Source organism: Dermacentor andersoni, chromosome 11, assembly GCF_023375885.2.
Source record: "Dermacentor andersoni chromosome 11, qqDerAnde1_hic_scaffold, whole genome shotgun sequence".
Lineage (NCBI taxonomy): Eukaryota > Metazoa > Arthropoda > Arachnida > Ixodida > Ixodidae > Dermacentor > Dermacentor andersoni.
In genome coordinates this window covers 25,341,675-25,362,332 of record NC_092824.1, presented here as the reverse complement: position 1 = coordinate 25,362,332, position 20,658 = coordinate 25,341,675, and the positions used below count along the sequence as shown (strand labels likewise).

The window sequence follows — 20,658 nt, the reverse complement described above, 5'->3', positions numbered from 1 at the left end:
CTGAACGTGCAACCATGTCGTCCGCCAGACGAAAGCGTCATGGTCTGACCCCGGTCGGAGAGGCTCCAAGGCCAGGATCTTCATGTCCGCGTCGCAGATGTGAGGTAAAACATAAACAGAGAAAGTGCCCATTGACAAGAGCAACATAACTTTCAAAAAGGATCGGCACCAGAAAACGTAAAGTTTGCTTACGAACATGCAGTTGAGGGCGTAGTATCCCTTGCGCCACATGAATGCAGCCTTGCGCTCACCCTTGGGTGCGATAATGGCTATAAGGCTGCTGTCGACGCATCCTATGACGCCGGGGATAGCGCCGCGCCGAAGGAAACCCTCTTTCACGGCTACCTTTTCCTCGGCCATTTTTGGAAAATGGACCCACTTGTTGCGGGCCCCTGCGTTCATGACAGCCTCTGCCACCTGTCGCATGCACTCGCTGACCATCGACTGCGACACACGGATTGTCTGCTCACTCCCAACGGACGCTTGGAAGCTCCCGGTGGCAAAGAAGCACAGCGCACACAACACTTTCCGCTCCACCGACAGTCCCGTCGCTCGCTCTGGTTCTAGTTCCCCCGCCAGTTCCTCGCACAACAACCGCATCGTTCCCTTCGAGAGGCGAAAACGCTGTTAAAAATGGTCATCCGGCATGTCAAACGCGTCGTCTGGCTCTCCGTGTTCACGTCGGCGAAGAGCCACGGCCATAGCGATGAGAGGGGCAGCCATTTTTTATTCCTTTAGAAATGACCTTGTCTCTGGCCGTGCCAAAAATCTATGCCTTATGCTCCGCATAATGAGTGTGTCAACGTCACTATGATGTTTCTGGTTTTTGCGGGTTCCCGACGTCACGTGATTGACAGACAAAACAGGCGCTGCCCAGTCATTTTCGACCAATAGCTGCACGGTGATGGCGGCAAAAGGCACAAAAAAAGTAATAGAATTCCTTCAAAATCGCACCCCCCTGTCTGTTTGCAGTTGATGTTTGTGTTTGATCATCCTTAGCACTGTTACCATGTTTCATAGTAACTACCTCGCCGAGCTTTCACCATCATTAAAATTACTGTAAGCGCACCAATTCTATTCACATGCAAATTTGCAATACATAATTGGGAGATGCAATATCACAGTGCGCAGGAAAGACAAATACAAACACATTTGTGGCACGAAACAGCTACTGACATACCAACATATTTTCAGATTTTCACATATTGTGTTAAATGGACTGACAACCTACTTTTAAGGACTCGTTTCTTTATGGTATAACGAAAAGCTCACCCTCAGCAATGTTACTTCAAAAAGCATGTGGATATATTGTGAAGAGAATATTTCTATTTGAGCAGCCTCATAAAAGAAGAGTCCCTCCTCTAGCAACACTGAAAAGTGAGAGCAATGTAGATAGCCCACTTCGCAAATTATGAAAGCAGCCCATCATTCTACTTTCACAGGAGTGAGTGCAACTGTGAATAACCATCTACATTTTGATCTTGTCAACCACTTTTGAAAATAAGCTGGTACAATAAGTTAGCGTTGCCAGACCTTACGCCTATGTCATGGCTGGCTGGCTGGCCCCCGTTGTCGTTATTTTGTTGATAGGGCCCCATTGTCGTTCTTTTGTTGATAGACTTGCCAAGCCAACTAACTCATCGAAAATAAAGGCAGTGCCACTTTTATACTCACGAATAACAAAGGCTTGCCAGCACATTCTAAGTGAAAGAAGTAACAGAAAAAGTGGACTGTATTTCAGTATTAATAAACATACTATGAACCATGTACACTAACAGAAAGTCACGTGATAGTCCTCTTATTTATGGTAAATAAGAAACAGCGCACTGAAAACAAAGGGAGATATAAACACATCACAAGCTCTGGGATTCAACTGGAAAATTAATTGGATGAATGGGTTAACATACACTTGAATTGGACATGCGCCTGCAAGGCAGTGAACAATTCATGACATGCATTCATGGTTAGATCATGATCAGCTAGGTCACACTCGTTACAATATGAGTATGCATCCTATCCTAAAGGGAGCCAGGATAGCCATCTGCTACAATATGAAAGAAAATATACCTCTCGCTCTATTGCACTGCTTGTTTCTTATTACATGTCCGTGTCTATATGGAGATTTACAAGCAGCCAGCTTGTATTGATACAAGTGCAATGCTAGTAAAGGGAAAATCAGACATCCACCCGTTTGTAGCTATTGCTACAAAGGAAACCAGTACGGCTTCCTCAAAAGAAAAACCTCACAGTTGAAAAAAAAATTCGTCCTTGTGCAGGACTCAAACCCGGAACCACCACCTTTCCGGAGCAGCCGCTCTAACATCTTAGCTAACCACGCGGCTAGCAGATGGCAGGGCGAAGTCGAATTTTGTCGACAACACGAAACAATGCTAGAGCGATGGTAGAGTGGCTGCCCCGGAAAGGCGGTGGTCCCTGGTTCAAGTCCCGGACCAGGACGAATTTTTCTTGAACTGTGAGGCCTTTCGAGGGACCCGTACAGGTTCCCTTTGTAGCAATCGCTACGAACGGGTGGATGTCTGATTTTCCCTTTACTAATTACTTCTCTCCACCTTGTCGGTTTCCGCAAAACTACTATGTCAAGTGCAATGCTATTTAATGATGTTTGTTAGCATGCTGCAAGTGTACATTTCAATTACCCTAGCTATTTCACCAAGTGATTGTCCAAAAAGAAACCTGTTTTTGTCTTCAGAGGAAAAAGCTCATTCGAAATATGTCACCATTTGGGCTAAAAGTAGACTGACTTATCAGACTAATATATGCCCCAATAGACCTATATTTTGCAAGTTAGATCTAGCATGCAAATGAAGACTGCTCTTGGTCACACAGTGTTGCTGCACTAATTTTCAGATTTGCAGATGTGGATCAGCAAATGAAGAGAAAATGAAACATGTTTTGTGCCACCCCATGATCCCAATATATTGCTTGTAATATGAGGGGCCACTCGTGAAGCCATGTGCTAATCCGCCAAGCAGTGGTTACCCAAGGAACCAGTCATAAAATGCTCTTTATTATTTACAGGCATCACAAAATAGTGTACAAAAGCATACTATACATGAAAAATCTGTATATATCACTTTTGCTCACAGCACACATCATACCAAAGCATAAAAATGTGGCACATCACTTACATAACTTAACAAAAGCAAACATGGTGAAATAGGATGTGCTTAATACAAAAGTGCCCATAAAGCTTTCGAACAAAACTGAACTCTGTTTCAAGGTAATGTAACATTTTCCACGGTGTTGGAAAATTAAAACGCAGCTGCAGTAGTCATATTGTAAGAAGTGATGAAAGTGACTGTAAGGTCTTGTGAGCAACTTCCAGACAGTGAATGGCTAAAGCAAGGCTAAAGTCGTTTGATGGCATCTCATATTACTCATCTTTTATTATGTAGTTTAAGGAAAATGTTACTTCACCATGTCATGTGGACAACTATCACTCACTTATCTCAAACAAAATGCTACGCAAACATCTCATTTTGGACTAGTGCTCTATATGTTTTATGGCAAGGTAGATTATACCGTAGTTATTAAAATCTAGGCTGATATATAGGTCTTTTCAAATAATATACCAAACTCTAGGGTCAGCTTAGATTTGAGGTTCTTAAAAAATGCGCTGCTTTTTAATTGAAATTTATAAAATGGTGCACAGCTAGTGGCATCTAGAAAAGTCAATACTGGCCATGCCAGTAGCCAGCTGAAGCACACAAGCGATGTCGCCATTTTGACTTGTGTCGTATCTGACCTGGTTATTTATTCTGTGGCATCGGCGTGTAGCGTGGCGTTATCGTAATGCCACTAAAAGGTGATGCTACTATAGTGCTGGTTTCAAATGAAACGTGCTAGCCACAGAGGCACAGTCAAACGTTTAAGCCGGGTAGGAATTCGGCATTGATGAGAAAAACGTTTGTCGTTGGAGGGGGCAATGGGAGATGTTTTTTGCCTGCGCTGCAACGAGGGTGGCATTTACTGCTTGAAGATAGTGCAGTGTTTGAAGATGACAGCAATGAGGCTAGCAGCGATGATAACACTTCGTACTTCCGTGGGTCGGCTTAGAATCATGGCCGGCCTAGATTCAAGTAAATACGGTAGTTAAAAGTCTTACAAGCTATCCTTGAAAGAGGCAGTGGTGCAGCCATTGTAATTTGTCATCATGCACATCCTCTAAAGTGAAGTTTTCTGCAACAATGTCACCTTACTTATCGAACTGCTGTATTGCAAGTTAGTACTATTTGGTACAGCACACTGTTAACGATTATGTTCTCTTGAAGCTTTTCACAACAGGCAATAGTCCACTTCTAGCCGATGGAGTAATTATTAGCACACCACACAATGGTCACAAAAGCACCTCTACAGCTACTCTACGTATCAGCTTGTAGGACAGCACAGCTTTCATGAAAGGGGGAAAATGCTGTGGAGTGATACAGATATGGCTAGTGGGGTGCAGCTACAGTTGGCAATCTGAAATTGTGGATGTCTGGTGCCATTGACGTATTCAAATAAAAAAAGGGAGTAACCCCCACAAAGAACCCTAGTTTACGGCAATGTCGACAACATGCACAAGGAGGTTAGCATTATATGTAATGTACTCAATACCGTACAATTCCTGGCACTCAAGAAGAAATTTCTTCATCTCTCTCCTAACTGTGGCAAGCTGCTGAATGCAGATGCAAGGGCCAAGAAGGTAATGTGTGATCTCAACAAATTTCAACCAGTGGTTGTACTGTCTTTGTAGAATGCGTCCTTTTAATGCAGCTGGGGAACACAACAGCAACCAATTCCTCCAATCAGCAGCCTTCCATTCCTTTACGTCCTTTAAAGGCCTTGGCAGCTTTATGAGCACCCATGGGGGGGTGAGGCTCAGAAGGCATTCGTCTGCATCAGCAAGACGTCGGCGTAGATGAAATTAGTGGCACTGTTTGGACTTCAGCCACATAAACATTGTTGCCCAAACAAAACCAGAATAAACAGTATGCATCTAGTCTACTAGAAAGCCCTCACCAAACGAAAAAAAAAGATGAAAGAAGTGTCAGCACACTTGCTACTTTGATGCCACATAGGGGCCTGCATGGCCTTTCAAGCACGGTACAAAAATGACTCGAGTTCTGAACTTGTTTGCAGAAGCACTTGGCGGAGACACACGACGAAACCCATTTCCTTTTGGAACAACCTGCCCAACCATAAGCACTGTTGAACTGTGTCATACTAGTTACTGACAACGCTGTCTACTGTACAAGGACCAGGAAATGCCTTTGACATGTGCGGCACACCACTGCTGTCCCTCCAAACAACTCTAGTGGATGATAGTTCATTCATTGTTTTCACAAACAGTATCAAAAAAAGAGTTCATCAATGGTTTCCCCGTGCCAAACCACAGCCCAGCCAACAAAAGAGTCTGCGTACGTTCTTTGCATGGCAGTTTGTTAACCATCAAAAGAAGAGGCCACATGCTCGCATTAGAACTTTCAAAGAGGGGCACACTGTCAGTATTAAATGTCAATGTAATGTCATTCGAAGTCACAGGCAACTTGTTGTACTGATAACTTTTTGTGATGTCACACACATCAAAGGAAGTGCCTGTTCTACTGGATTGCAGCTTTCCTGATTCTAACACAGCTTGAATTGAGCCCTTCAGATCGATTACAAGAAAAAATTATGAGATTTTCAGTAAGCTGCCACTTGCATAGTTCACATTGCACTAACTGCCAACCACACCATTTCCTGGTAATTCTGGTAGTTCACCAATACACCCAGAGCACACACTACAGTAAAAATGCTTAGCATACTGCTTTTCGGCTCCGGCAAAGTGTCAAAAAAGGTATGCTTTGATGTTGGGTACGCGACACCTTCTGGCAAGTGAGCACTTAGAAGCTGCAGTAGGTTCTGGGTAGCTTCTTTTGAGCAGCCATGGCGCAAGCTGTAGGCCATGACCATTAGGAGGCGTTCAGCTTTCGTAAGCTTGGCTCCAGGAAACAGGTTTTCATCCTAAGCAGAGAGGAATGGTAGTAAACAATGGGGGTGTTAGAAAAAGTACATTACAATCATACACTTGTAGATGCCTATCTTGTTACCTACACAGAAAATCCTGCCATGACAAGGGCTTGATGAGTTATATTGTGGCACTGGCTTTATACTGGCTAATGTGTTACTTAACCTGGCAACCAACTTTAATGCACCATATTAAGCTACCCCTTTTACATTGCGAACCTGCCTCGAAATAACGCAGATGCAAACTCTGCATGGTGAACACCAGATGGCCACCAAAGAAACCTTTTTAAATCAGCCATGATACTTGCAGCACAGTGAGACTAAGCACTGTCTTGCCATGGAATGTGTGCTTTGGGACAGCAGATATTTTTGACGTGTACTCTTAGAGCACTATTAAGTTACAACAAATGTTCAAGGAATATTTGTGAACTTCATTTGCAAACGACACAAGAAAGCAGGCTTTGGCCAGAACACGACAAAATTACTCACGCACACACACATTATTTATCTATATATACTAGAACAGGTGCCAAGATAACCCCTGAACACTAAAGGAAAACCCTAGGAAATTACATCACGTTGCGTATTCCGAAGCTCTGCGGTGCTTTGTTACTGCCTCAGCTCCACTTTACCAGCACCAGTTTAGTCGCGCAGCACATCGACAAAACTGTGTTTACATCAGTAATATCAATTTAACAGCGTGGTTTTGTCCTTATTGAGAGAAATAACTGCTGCGAGCAATGATTGCATCGGTATGCTCCCTACTTCATTCCATCACGTCAATATTTTCACTCGATCACTAGGTCACTACGCTGCAGAAGCTTCAGGAGATAACCTGCGGCAGGCGTTACAGCGGCTCAAGATAACAAGATGCTACAGCAACAAAATAATATCCGGGAATGACGCCTGACAGCGCAACACTTACCAAGTCATCTTTCCAGCCTCCCAGAAAATGCTGCTCACCATGGTCAGGATACACATCTGCGCAATCAGCGTCGCATTCCGATTCGCTGCTCTCAGACGACGAGGTTGGCCAGGGTGTATAACGATCCACACAAGTGAGTACGTAGCGCTTTCCACGCTGATGGGAGTGGACCGATGATGTCAATGCGCACGTGGTCAAAGCGGAAGGTTTGAAGGGGAGATTTGGCGTGCCGCGTCGTCTTCGCACGTTGGCACTGCAAGCACTCATGAGCCCAGCGGCGGATGTTTTTGTTGACACCAGGCCACACAAAACGAAACATGATGAGGTGTTGAGTGGCGCGGATGCCAGGGTGGCTTGCTTTGTGCAGCTTAGTGAAGATTTGACGAAGATATTCAGACGGCACAAAAGGGCTCGTGCGTCCAGACGACACATCACACACAAATGTACCCGAGGAGAAGGGCAGCGGCACATCAGACATTGAGAAAGAATTAGAGCTTGCGCACAAGTCGCGAAGCTCACTGTCACTACGCTGTGCCTCTGCAATTACCTCGAAGTCCACAGCATCGGATGTTACGACACTTACGCGGGAAAGGGCAGCAGTGTTGATGGGGCCTTCGATGTACCTTAGGTCTATGGTGAACTCCGAAATGAAATTCAGATGCCGAATTTGCTGGGATGTATAAGCACTGTGGTTTCCATGGAAAGCGAATGTCGGTGGCTTATGGTCGGTCAGCACGTGGAATACGCTACCTTCCAGTTGATGGCGAAAATGTCGAATTCCGAGGTAGACGGCGAGCAGTTCACGGTCGAATGTGCTGTAGCAAGTTTCGGCAGGCTTTAGTTTCTGGAAGAAGGCTGGCGGGCACCACGAGTCTTGCTGGAACTGCTGAAAGGCAGCACCAATGGCGTTGGAGGAAGCGTCGGTGATCAGCCGCATTTGTCGTTGGGTAAGGGATGCACGAGCATTGTTGCGTTGGCCAGCGCATTCTTGGCTTCCTCAAATGCTGCGTCAGCTGCACTTGTCCACTCGAGAGGGGCTGATGGTGCTTTAGTTGGCTTGAGCATGTCGGTCAATGGCAGGACAATACGAGCCACATTAGGTATAAAGCGAAGTTGAAAGTTCAGCAGTCCTAAGAACTCGCGCAGCTTTCGAAGTGAAGTTTGACGAGGAAAATCGCGCAGCGCTTGAACTTTGCCGTCCAGGAGCTGGACTCCTTCAGGTGTGGCTTCAGCCACACCTGAAGAAGCAGGTGAGTGTTGTTCGATGGCTTACTGAAAAAATGTGGTAAGCACGTGCGCGGTCTTGCTTGTCTGCTATGGCTTCAAGCAGTGAACAGCAAACTTGACTGGATTCTCTTTTACGTGTGCACGAATTGCGCGTACCTGTGCTCGTACTGACCGTCTGAGGAAGCATTTTGGTACTAGCAAGCAAAGTCGCACCATGCTAATGCCACAGACTGGTGCTGTCAAGGGAAATGAGCCCTATGTGATTTCTCAGTCACTTCGCTAAGTTTGCACGTCTACAACTCGTTCTCGTTATGTTTTTTTTTATTGCGAAAGCAATACTGCTCGAGATATCTGCTCTTGGCCATCGTCCCGGAGAATCCACCATTGACCTTTAGCGTGACCTATGCGTGACGTCATACCAGCTGTGGAAAAGCAGGGCCCCAACTCGGCTTGTTGCGATCGTCCCAGCGAATCCTCCATGCTGTAGCTGCGCGCCGCTGCCGCGAGGGGTGCTCGCTGTACGTGACGTCATGCCAGCTGTGGAAAAGCGGCCCCCACCCAGCTCGTCGCAATCGTCTCAGCGAATCCTCCACGCTCCGCTGCCGTGGGGGAGGCGCTCGCTCTACGTGACGTCATGCCAGCTGTCGAAAAGCGGCCCCCCAACTCGGTTTGTCGCAGTCGTCCCAGCGTATCCTCCACGGTATGTCGGATGATGTGTATAAGGTGAAGCTGACACGATGTGCTGCAGCTAAGAAGCGGCGGCGTGCGGAAGAAACGGATGAAGAGTGGGAACAACGTTTAGCTAAACGGCGTGCATATTATGCAGCCAGGCGAATGCATTCAACATCTCTCGATCTGGGTGCATCTACAAGTATCATGCATGCTCTCAATGCTGACGCGACTTTGGCGACACCTGATCGTTCGACAGCAAGCCTTATGGATGCTTTAAAGGGCGACGAGACTGCATCTACACGTTCGATTAGCAGTATGGAACTCTACAACCTGAACAGAAGATTGCTTTCGCAACCCACTAGGCTTAGCCAAGCTAAGCCTCTGCCAATTTTTTTTATTTTTCAGACGGCAAACGCTACACTCTTGTGTTTCAAACTGAGCACACACCTGCTTCCGACGAAAGTGCTATGGACGCCTCTGCCTCTACCTCAGCAGAGGCAGTTGCACCTATACCTGCTTCTGCGGAAGCTGATTCCGAACTTTGGACCGCAGCAAAAACGCGTTTTTTAATCGACATATATGTTGACCTTAAGGACCTGGTCGGCCAGAAAGGGGGATTCAGGTATGTGCCCATCCCCGATTCTATGCAGCATGCTTGCAAACGCAAAAAAAAAAAAAATTTGACAAAAGTGCAAGAATTTTTTCCGAGCGGTTACTGTATTTGAATGCATTGGCAATCATTGTAATACAAACCAAAGTGCATTTCATATTTCATCCCAGCATGCTTTTGTAAATGTGACCCCTGTTTTTGCAGTTGAGTTAATAGTTGCTGCAGTACTTTTTTTTTGTCTTTAGGACAAAAAAAATGTGGGCAATGTTGGCGAACCTCCTCAGCGACGAGTTTGGAGGCACACTTTTGGCTGTCCAGGTCGAAAACAAATGGAAGTCATTGGAGCGCAGCTACAAAAGAGCGAGAACAAAAAATGTTTCAAAGTCCTTGACTGATGTTTTTGGTCCAGGTTACAAGGTGTCGAGGATGGCAAGTGGTGACCTCCTGTTAGAGCTCCGCGATCTGAAACAATATGAGAAACTACCAAAACTAGTGTAATTTGGGGAGACCCACATAACAGTAACCCCGCACCGTACAATGAACACCACCCGTGGTGTTGTGTCGGATGATGATTTGCTTGAGCTGACTGAAGCAGAACTCCTGGAGGACTTCAGTGAGCAAAATGTGATCAATGTCAAAAGAATTAAGATGAGGCGGGATGGCAAAGAGATTCAGACGAAGCACCTAATAATTACCTTTGGTTCAAGTGTCTTGCCCGAGTCAATCGAGGCCGGGTACATCAAGCTCCGTGTGGGGCCGTACGTGCCAAATCCACTCCGTTGTTTCAAATGCCAGCGCTTCGGCCACAGCTTGCAGAGCTGCCTAGGTCGCCAAACTTGTGCGAAATGCAGTGCCCAAGAACACACCTCTGAAGCTTGTGAGAATGCTCTCCACTGTGTAAACTGTGATGGGGATCACGCCGTCACATCTTGTCACGTCTTGTCACATTTCCTTGTGGGTAATGTGCAAAAGCAATTTTTTATGTCCTAATAGCACCTGAACATAAGGTACCTTACCTCAACAGCAGGTTTGACGCACATTTTCTGGAAAGCATTTAGGTGTATATGTGCCTGTGAGCTTTGGCACAGCACGCAGTCCAGATTGCTGCTCTTGATATTCTAGGAGTTCCGCATAATGATGATGATATACTTTCTGACCTTGCGGCAGCTGTAGGAAAAAGGAAAAATTACTTCTGATGAAACCATACGAGCGTGGATCTACCAGGAACAAAAATTCTTTCACTTACCAAAAGCTTCCCAACTTTCTGCACGTTGTTCCTAATACACTTAAATATGTGCGGTGGATCAATGACAGTATAAATCATCCTAGAGGGGTCACATGGGTGCTGACATGACACTCGTTTGTCTGATGTCGCCACAAATGCCTGCAAAGAAATGTGCGACTAATAAAATTAAATTTTCCTGGCTGGCCTGCAGCACAAGTTATATGCTATTAAATACTTACCTAGGGACCTCAAGGCTGACCGATTGGTTGTCGAATTATCACGTCACTGCATCATTAACTGATCCAGAATTCGACAAGTGTACAATACATTGCAGTAGAAGCTTTGCAAGTACTGATTCAGGGGTTGCGCTCAATGCGCAGAAAGTTCCCACAGTTTGTGACTATCCATGCAAAAAGGGTCGAAACAGGAAGACCAACACGTGATCACCATTTTTTTCAGGGTCTCCTGGCCTGGTGTGTTTACCAAAGTCAACTTTGCCAAGGACTTTCATGTCAGCCTCCACGTGCAGGCTTTTCCTGACGCTCATTTCTTCGAACATGAGCACACCTGAGAAAAAAAATTGTCATTGAATCATTTCAGAAAGGCACAAGCACAACATGCAGTTTAAAAGATGCGCTTTACAACCTCGTCGTTCTCTTTCAGGGGAAGTCAGCAGTTATTCCTTTAGTATAGTAAATACGTGTGCATCAAACCCAAAATCAGCTTTCAAGTTCTTCATGTAGCCGTACAGTGTGCATGGGTTCGACAGGGGTAGAACGTTATTTTCTTGAAGATGTGTGTACACAGATGTCGACTTAACCTTCAAGAGAAGGCAGTCATACAGCCAGTCTTTCTTGTAACTGGCAAGGAAAAGGGGCAAATTTCATTCACGTGCTGAAGCATGCTACCAGAGTCCTTCCTGATGCCACCAAGCATAAAAACACACTGCTGTGAACCAAGGCTATCTGTATGCCAAATGGTGATGTGAACATTCATAATGCACTGTGCATATCATGCAAACCATGTCAACGTGCAGGCAAACATTCTATAAAAGAGAGCAGACCACTATAAATAACACAGAGCTATGGTGCATTGTCAATATGGGACATCGAATAATCAAGCAAATATGTGTGCACGTGTTCCCAAGGTCTAACCAAAACATATAATAGTCCCCAGTGCATAATAACAATCATTCAGTACGCTGGTTCTGGTTACTGATTAGCCCGGTCGCCAGCAAGCAGCGTGCGCCATTAGCCGACTCTTATCTGTAGCGTACGGCCATCACTTTTGGAGGCTCGAACGGATGCTTGTTGCTTTTCAAATGTGCCACCAAGGATTTCTCTGGTGCTACCTGCAATGTGTTTGATGAGCAATTCGCACCGTTTGATAATACTCAGCATCGAGCACTGCCACGACTGTTTAGTCCTGCTTTTGCCATGAGCGGCGTGTCTGGGGGTTTTTTCTTCTTAGGTTTACATGGTATATTGCGGCTTCTCCAGTGTCCGCTCAAGAAATGAGGACCAGCAATATACACCCCTCGCTCTCTTGCTGCCTTCATTTTGTTTATTGTAAGTGGCGCATATACCCTCGTGTATGTAAGAACGAATGCACACAAAATAATCAAAAGGACACAATGCTGGTTTAGTCTGTGTTCTATGTAACAGATGACGAGGTAAAATACACGAAATGCACGCATTGCGAATTGGCCAGGTAGTAACGCATGCTTAGAACGTCGAACGTAACAACGGGATTCTTTATTTTTCTTAGTAGGAAGAATTTCATCGAGTTAGTTTCACAAGAACAAAAAATACAAGGTGCAAAAGCAAACACGGTTCAGAATTGTGTGTAACTGGCGTTAACACGAATGGCTGCTTCCATGCGCCGCTGCAGATAATCGTACAGAGATTGCACAAACTCGCGGTCTTGCTTAATGCGGTCCCATTCCGCTGCAACAGCAAGCCACAATTCTTCTTTGCTTGTTGCACCCAAGTTCATGTGTGCCAAGTTGGATTTAAGAACTCCGCACATTTTCTATAATGTTGAAGTCCGCGCCCTTTGGCATCCATTGCAGCTATCGAACTCCTCGCTCTTCTAAGAAGTCTTCAACGACTTTAGCTTTGTGGATGGGGCTGTGGTCCTGCTGAAGCCAGTAAAAGCCATCCTTAAAGGGCCCATCCAGGGCGAACAGGACGAGGTAGCTGTCAAGGATATCTCAGTAGGACGCCGCATTAAACTTTGCTGGAAGCTGCACAAGTGGGCCCAGTTTATCTCTGCAGATAGCTCCCCAAACATTCACAGCTGTGCGACCACTGCTGAGCACATTGTGCAAGTACCCAGGCTCATACCTGCGTGCAAAAAAAAAAAAACGTTATCGTTAGATGTGGGCAAGCGCCATTCTAAAGCTCATTTTGCTGATGTGCAGACATGATCCTTAGCTTCCAGACAAAGTTAAAGGTCTCTGGAACAAATTCCGAAACGCCCACTCGAGCATTGCACACACAAAACAGCATCCAGATTATCACCCTTATCGCTCCGCTGCTGCATTGCCAGCCTGTCTTTATTTCACAAATTCTTCCAGAGCCCTATGCACATCGCACCTTATATTCTTCCCCCAGCACGCATATCTCATCGCACCAGCCATCACCTACAAGTTGCCGGTCCACGGTACCGCACCGTCACTTTTTCTAATTCCTCCTTTCTTCGTGCAGCTGCAGGCTGGAACGGTCTTCCAAAACATTGCCATCATCACTTGCCCAAGTCTTTTCGCTGCAAATGTAAAAACTTTCCTGATATCGTGGATTTGTACTTTTATTTCTTGCCACCCCTTATGTAACCCTCATTTTGTGGGGCCTTTAAGGTAATAAAATGAAATGAAATGAAATTATTTGCCCACGCCGAAAATATAGCACTGGCAATTGCAAAGCTTGACATCAATAAGAGAATAATGTTAAATCTTACCTGCAGTTGTACGGGCGCCATGGGCACCCTGCAATGCAGTTTGTAGATCAGGCCGCACCATCTGGCGGCCGAAGCAAGAAGCTTGAAGGCGTTCCAGGTGATCACGCGCGCGTGGGGACACTTCTTTGCTGCCATTGCCTGAATTGTTCAGCGTGCGCCTTTAGAGCTTCTGTCTTTCGCATCCAAAAGAGAATCTGTGCACCTGCTGAAGGTCCGACGGCATCATCGGACTCGTGTCATCAGCCCCCTGCCAAAGCTGTGAAGAAGAAAAGTGGGCAGAGGTACTGCTCTGTAAAAGACTGTCACAGTCGTGAAGGGTCGCCAAGCGTGAGGCTGTACAGCTTTCTGTCGCAGCCTTGGGAGAAAAAGACGCAAAGGCAAAAATGGATTATCGCTGTGCGACGAGTCAAGTAAGTAAATTCCTATTTGTAAACGGAAGTCGCTGCATATTACACAAGCATCCAAGGATGATGTTCATTTTTTAGTTTGTGGCAATCGGTTAACAGATTGTTGGCCAGTGTACGGGGAGTTTTCACGAGTTTACTGTTTGGTCAGTTTCGCGGTTTCCATTGAAATTGCAGGCATGGTACTGAAAATATAAAGAAAGCGCAGTATAACCTTTGGCAATAGCTTGAGACGCACTGTGCTCAGCCTTGTGGCATCTGTTTCTTGAGAATGATGATCAAACTGCTTGTAGACGTGTTCATCGCAAGTAATGAGGAACTGCATGTTCAACGGGAGCCATTCTCCGTATTGGTCGTGCTTTATTTTGTTTCGATGATACATGCTCTTTGCGGCAATGTCGTACGTAGTTGACTCCGGCGGACAAGAAACGCCAAACGACCTGCGCTGTCATACGCTTTTCCTGCCGACCGACCACTTGGCTATTTGTCCATGCGATTATTCATGCGATTTATCCCGAACTGTTGTATTGGTACATAATCTGCTCTACGATGCTCTACCATAAAGAGAAGTTGTTGCGGCACTCAAACTGGGGAGAAAACAGTGCATGAGGTGTGTCAGGTTAGTTATACATAGAGAAATCATTTATATGTGCAGCATATTTTCCTGTTGTTTTAATCACGACCCTTCCATTGATTGACTCTACTACACCTGTTGCAGCAGATTGATGGTAATTACTCATGTTTTACTTATTTCAGTTTTGGAGACTCCTCAGATTGGCAGCCTAATTGGGATTCTAGGGTGTGCTCCAAACATTTCGTGAATGGCGAGAAAAGCACAATTGAAAGCCACCCAGGCTATGTACCTACAATTTTTCCAGTAGTGTACAAGAAGAGGTCCACTTCACGTACTACTAAGCTGACTAGATTTAATTTAATAGGTAAGCTTCTCTCTTATGTCCCATTTGGGTTTTCGTTTGCGTCAGAAGCTGGGATTGTTGAATATGTTCCGTTTTTTCCCATTTAGCTTCACCATGGACCAGTTGGTCTCTACTAATAAATGTGAGTGCATGCGTGTACATGTGCCCAGTGCAAAAGACTTGTACTGACAAGGTTCATTGGCATTCAAGCTTCTGCAAGACTTCTTACGTTTGGGATCACTGCAAGTCCCCTGAATGTATTCAAGGGTGCTCTTCCCTGAGCTGTGGAACACGTCATTTTGCTTGCACTTATGTGGACACTTGATCTCGAGAAGGTATGTTTCTCCAGCCAAACAAAATATACCATCTGGGCTGCCACACAGCCAAGGCTGGTCGGGGTGGATGAGCAGACCCATCTGAAATAATTTGCACTTATGTTACAGTCAGACATAACAGGTTCTCGAGGAATATGTGTCTTGTCAAAGGCTTTCATAATAATGGTCAAGTAAGATAATAGTCTTTCAGTCTCTTCAAAGCTTAATGCACGAGCGAGTCTAATGCAACTCAGTTCCACAACGTGCATCATATTTCGGTGGTACGGGCCAGAGCATCTTTTTAATCGTCAATCATTATCATAAACCAAATATCTGTCCCATTTTGAAGTCTGCAATGCCAAAAGGGCTGCCAGTAATCAGGTTTTATTTTTTGCTTTGACAGTTTTTTCCCTTCTCAAAGATTATTAATTGCACAGCGCGAAGGCTCGACAAAGTATACACTCACCTCCACAACTTAAACACATTGTTGACGCTCGAACTGCATCCGAGCCAAGAAAAGGTGCGTAGGCCTATGGTTGAGTAAAGAATATAAAAATATGGTTTTCATACTATGTCATTGTTAGTCATTGAATATACAGCAGTGAAAACAAGAATAAAAGGAAGTCGGAACCATTGTAAGTATCTGTGCATAGCTTCTTTATCTTGTGCTGTGTATTAGACGAAATAATTTACAACTGTATACATACCATATGCCGTAACCTCGGAAAAAAACGCCCTCGCATGCAGGATGGCTCTCGCAACTTCCTCAGGACTCCGTCAAGTGTGTAGTACTGTGTGCCGAGTAGTGCTGCTGATCCGGAATCTTCTTTTTTTTTGTGCCACCTAAATCGGAGTTCAGATACCCAAAGTCAGAAACGTGAAGTACTCATGTACCTACTTCAGAGGTGAGCAACAATGTCCGCTGTGACTGTTTCATACCTCACACAGCTTGACTGGCCCATAGTCGCCACACAGGTCAGATAATGACCCACAGGCAATATTTGCATCGTAAAATGCTTTCGGCTGCTGAGTCATCCCCTCTATGTGGTCTTTTGGCTTAACAATTTGCGCTATGGATATGTGCCAAACACTTGCAACTCGTGTAATGCCTTACAAGGTGCAGGAAGCAGCTGGGTAATTTTTTGCAGCTGTAACAACTGCTTGGCTTTCTTCTCTGCTTCAATGGAGTCCAAATCTGCCTCGCTCTTAGCCATCTCTGCCAGTGTTTCAGTGAATGGCGAAACAATGCCCGGAAAGTACTCCAGGGCATAAAATGGAGACAGTTCTGCTGGCTTTCTATTCCCTACAAAGGGGCTGTTGTAGTCTGTGGGAAAGAATGACGAAATTCACTACATATTAGGCAATGCAGATGTAGTGGCTACTCAGTGTGTCCACATAACCACATAAAAAGTGATGGCTAGAAATGCGATAGTCAGAATAAAGATGCAAGAGCAGATTACGGTTTGCAAGGACGACGTAGGGTGACAACAGTTGATTCATGCAAGCAATGCTGTAGCCAAAAGCATCAGCATATGCTCTATGCAACAGCATAAAACAAAATGCATCATACCTTCAAACAGTTTAAGTTTTCCAATGCTGGCCTTGTCGTTCAGCAGCGGCTTCCCTGCAGGCTTTCCTCATGTTTGTGGTGCACTCGTGCAAGATGCGTGATCGAAGTCGTGTAAATAAAAAGCAACTGCGGCACAATGCTTGCAGTTTCCCATGCTGCCGTATCGACAAATGCACTCGCCGCTCTCAATTTTCTGGGGCTGCATCGTCAGCTGCAAGTTGAAATCGAGAGAAAAGGTAGCTGAGGCGCAGCGCGAAAACAAATAACGACAAGTGAAGTCTTAACGAATGCCAGCAATTGACTGTGCATGCTTTTCTCGACCCTTGTTTAAATGCGAGCTGATATCACATGCGTACAGCTAGGCCACGTTGTTTTGTTTACTTACCTTGAGACCAACCTCGTACATGTGCTGTTGGGAAAGTTATTTTGCGGAGACGTCAGTTTCGTCCACTTTGCGGACCCCTACATGATTGTTTTCTAACAAGCGGGTTCCTTTCCGTAGTATCAATGGCCGAAAGTGCTGGTCGAGGCCGTTGACCGGCTTGAAGCCACTATGCAGAATCCGCAACATTGCGGGTGTTGGCGGTCTCACTGGATGCTGACAAGCGATAATGGCAAAACCAAGAGTGAAGGTTGCTGCAAACGTAGCAGAACGATGTCCACGGAAAAAAGCTACCGCGTTGCACCGTTGAAATCACGGATGCGCGAATCACGGGAAGCAATAGCGGCAATGCAAGCACGGCGGCAACACCGAATGGAGCGCCTTCATGTTTGGCGACACCTCCGTTGGTGGCGCGGATGGCAGCGCGCTGGTGGCGCCGCGTGACGATTGCAGGGTGCCTATACTCGGCGCTGTTGATCAAGGAGGTATGCATTAGGACTGATCCCACAGAGGGTGCCAGCGTTGTTCCGGCTTGTCCGCCATGCCTGTGGTTCGTGCAGTATTTCCGCTCGGGTAGGTTGTGTAGAGAAGTTGTGTTTTCTGAGTTGCGAGTTCACCTCGGCAATGACTCGTCGTTCAAGTGTGCCAGCATCTGCCAACGGTCTCAGCAACACGTTCGCTGTGCTGTCGTGTCTTTTGCAGTGAGTGTAAATACTAGCTTTGCACATGTCCCGTTTCTGCAGTGTCGACATGTTGCAAATGCGAGAAGGATAAACTGCGCTGTGTTTGGTTGCAAGAACCACACAAAAAAAGCCCGGCGACCAAAATGTCGCGCAGGTCGGCTTTTTTTCACTACCCAAGGTTGTGAAAAACCAATCTAAGAAAACCGAAGAGACGACTGCTTGAAGGAGAGCGGAGTGGCTTCGTCGAATCAACCGCAAGGACTTGGATGACTCGGCAAACCATTACCGAGTATGCGGCAAGGACTTCAATTCAGGCAAGCGCTGACATCTCAGAACGAGCGCTATTTCAATTTTAGCATACTTTTAATGACAGGGAACGAAAAAAAAACAATGCAAGCAATCGCGTTTGGATGTCGATACGGCTTTGGCTATGCGTTCGCGAACAGGTACGCTGCGGGTTGCCGGACTGCGACTCACATTCTGCTAATGGCCGCTATATAAGACAAGGGGCGACTTTCACTCGCTGTTTTTAAGAAAAAATCTCGACTTATATTCCGGTTTATACGGTATATAGGACTGCCGCTACTATACAGTTAGTACGATTTCTCTAGAGCTCTTGGGCTTTTATTAAAAATCTTGGTCCAAGTTAACTGGGAGATTGTATGAAACGAAAGAAGCAAGCTTACTTCCACCGCAGACAAAACAAGCAAGCAACTCTGAGGGGAATGTAGAAGCAGCAAAAACAAAAAAGCATATAGCAACAACATGAGCAATGGTACTTGTGCTGCAACAGCACGTGTGAGAGGGACACAAAAGTAGTACTAATCTTTTTAAGTCGCTTATCGTTCCAATCATTCTTAGAATTTAATAACCATCAAAATATTCTCCCTGAGAGGCAATGCATTGTAACATCAATTGTTTGCTTATTCAGAACTGTTGTGAAATTCTATCAGTTTAAGCTTATGGAAGGATGTTGCTTTGCCAAATAATGCTAGCAACGGTACAGTATGTGCTCGAAGTAAATTATTTTGGTATTTTCTCCCCTTGTGCTTCAGTATAAAAGTTTTCGTTACTTTGGCTCCCTCCCTCATCTTGCAAGAACATCCTTATGTTACTTCAAAAATGTACTTGCTGGAAACACAGCACGCAAATGCATTTGAGGACGGCTGCAATAACGTACATTTTTTGGGATTTTCGCCAACCATTTTCACTCCATCTGACGTCGTGCGAACTTCATGTATTGACAACAAGTCATCAGTAAAAAATGTTCTTAGAACCTGAAGTTTGCGCAACTGAAAGACAACATGGCGAACACACGCACATGATCGATGTGCCTCTACACAAGTTGCCAAAATATTCTTGATATGGCCAAATGTACCATTGATGCACACGACTGCGCTAAGGCGGCGCGACTTATCAAGGCCCTTCGTGCAGTGGAGGAAACCACCAATTGGCACTTTTTTGTATGAGATGCCGCAGTTACATGTCTCTCCCTTTCCGAAAAAAATGCCACAAGTGCTCTCGGGAGTTCTTTCGCAGATTGTACCCCCTTAAAAAGTACTTCATTAGCCGGTGCTTTGACTGGGCATCTTCAAAGTGGGAACATTTGTCCCATATGATGAGAAGGTGTGACAAAATAAAACTTCTCAACGACTTGCCAGCCAGCATAGCGTGTGCCGTTTACAAGTTGAACAAGCTGCCAATTCATGCCCTCAAATGCATATGCTGAATAATTCCATAATGGACCCCCATACTTCCACTGATGCAACAAGGTGTAGTGAAAGGTGGGCGTTGTATATCATGGGTGCTATTCCATACAGATCTTGGTACTTCCTCACAAACTCGTACATTGTCCTGCCAGCTTTCAGTTTTTCTGCAGCGACTCTGTCAGCAAGAAGAAAGTGCATCACCCTGACAAACTTCAATCAATTCTTGTAATACACTCTTGGCAGAATCTTATGTAGCACTACTGCAGAATAACGACAACCAGTTACCGTCACTCTGGTGCTTTCCAGTACTTCCCGAGTTTAATAAGCGAGCGCGGGAGCCTAGAAATCTCCCAGATAGGTTTCAAAAGATGCAGCCGCTGGTCGATTTCATCAATTTTGCCTCAAAGACTGTATGGAAACAACATGGAGCTGTCAAACCACATGAATGCCATGTGCTTAACAAAGCAAAGCCAGCGCACACAGCATGCATGTAGTCGACAACTAAACCTACAAGAAATGAAAAAAAAAAGCCAAATCGAACAGCACATTTGAACCTACTGGCCCTTGCGCCATTAAAAACCACATATCATCATCATCATTATCAGCATGTTTGAACCTTTGACACCACATTCGGCTTGCAGTGTTGCCTCTGCTTTAGCAGCATTTCGCAAAAGTGTCTCGTGTCCTGGGCGCTAGTCGAGGAGAAACAACAGGGTACACGCGGACATGACCGCTGCCTTTCCTAACAACTTGTCCCTCATGCATGCACCATGCACAGCCGTAAGAGCCATTAAATTGGCTCATGTTCATAACCATGGTTCTGGCCACTGTGTCGACGCAACAGGGCCCTGGAAAAATTCGCACATGTAGAACATTTCAGGTCTGTACACTGGAAACCACTGCTGGAAAGAATGTTCATTTGTTCAACAAATGGCTTGAGAAAGGAATTCATTTAGGTTTTGTGGGATGGAACCACAACCAAGTTAGAAGCATGTGTTTCGTTCTCACTTTCTGGAGTAATTCATTTATTTGAAGAAGCAGTGGCCAGATGCT

The 20,658-nt window shown here is 45.4% G+C and overlaps 1 protein-coding gene across 1 annotated transcript in view; it reads left to right on the top strand.

Annotated features, from left to right (window-relative positions):
• LOC126518333 (uncharacterized) overlaps positions 1-11,387 on the top strand; it is a 158,002-nt gene extending 146,615 nt beyond the window's left edge. Inside the window, exon 9 of the mRNA XM_055064119.2 lies at positions 11,128-11,387. Coding sequence (XP_054920094.2) covers positions 11,128-11,258 — 131 coding nt within the window. The 3' untranslated portion in view covers positions 11,259-11,387. The remainder of the gene's footprint in view (positions 1-11,127) is intronic.
• Positions 11,388-20,658: the final 9,271 nt, after the last annotated feature.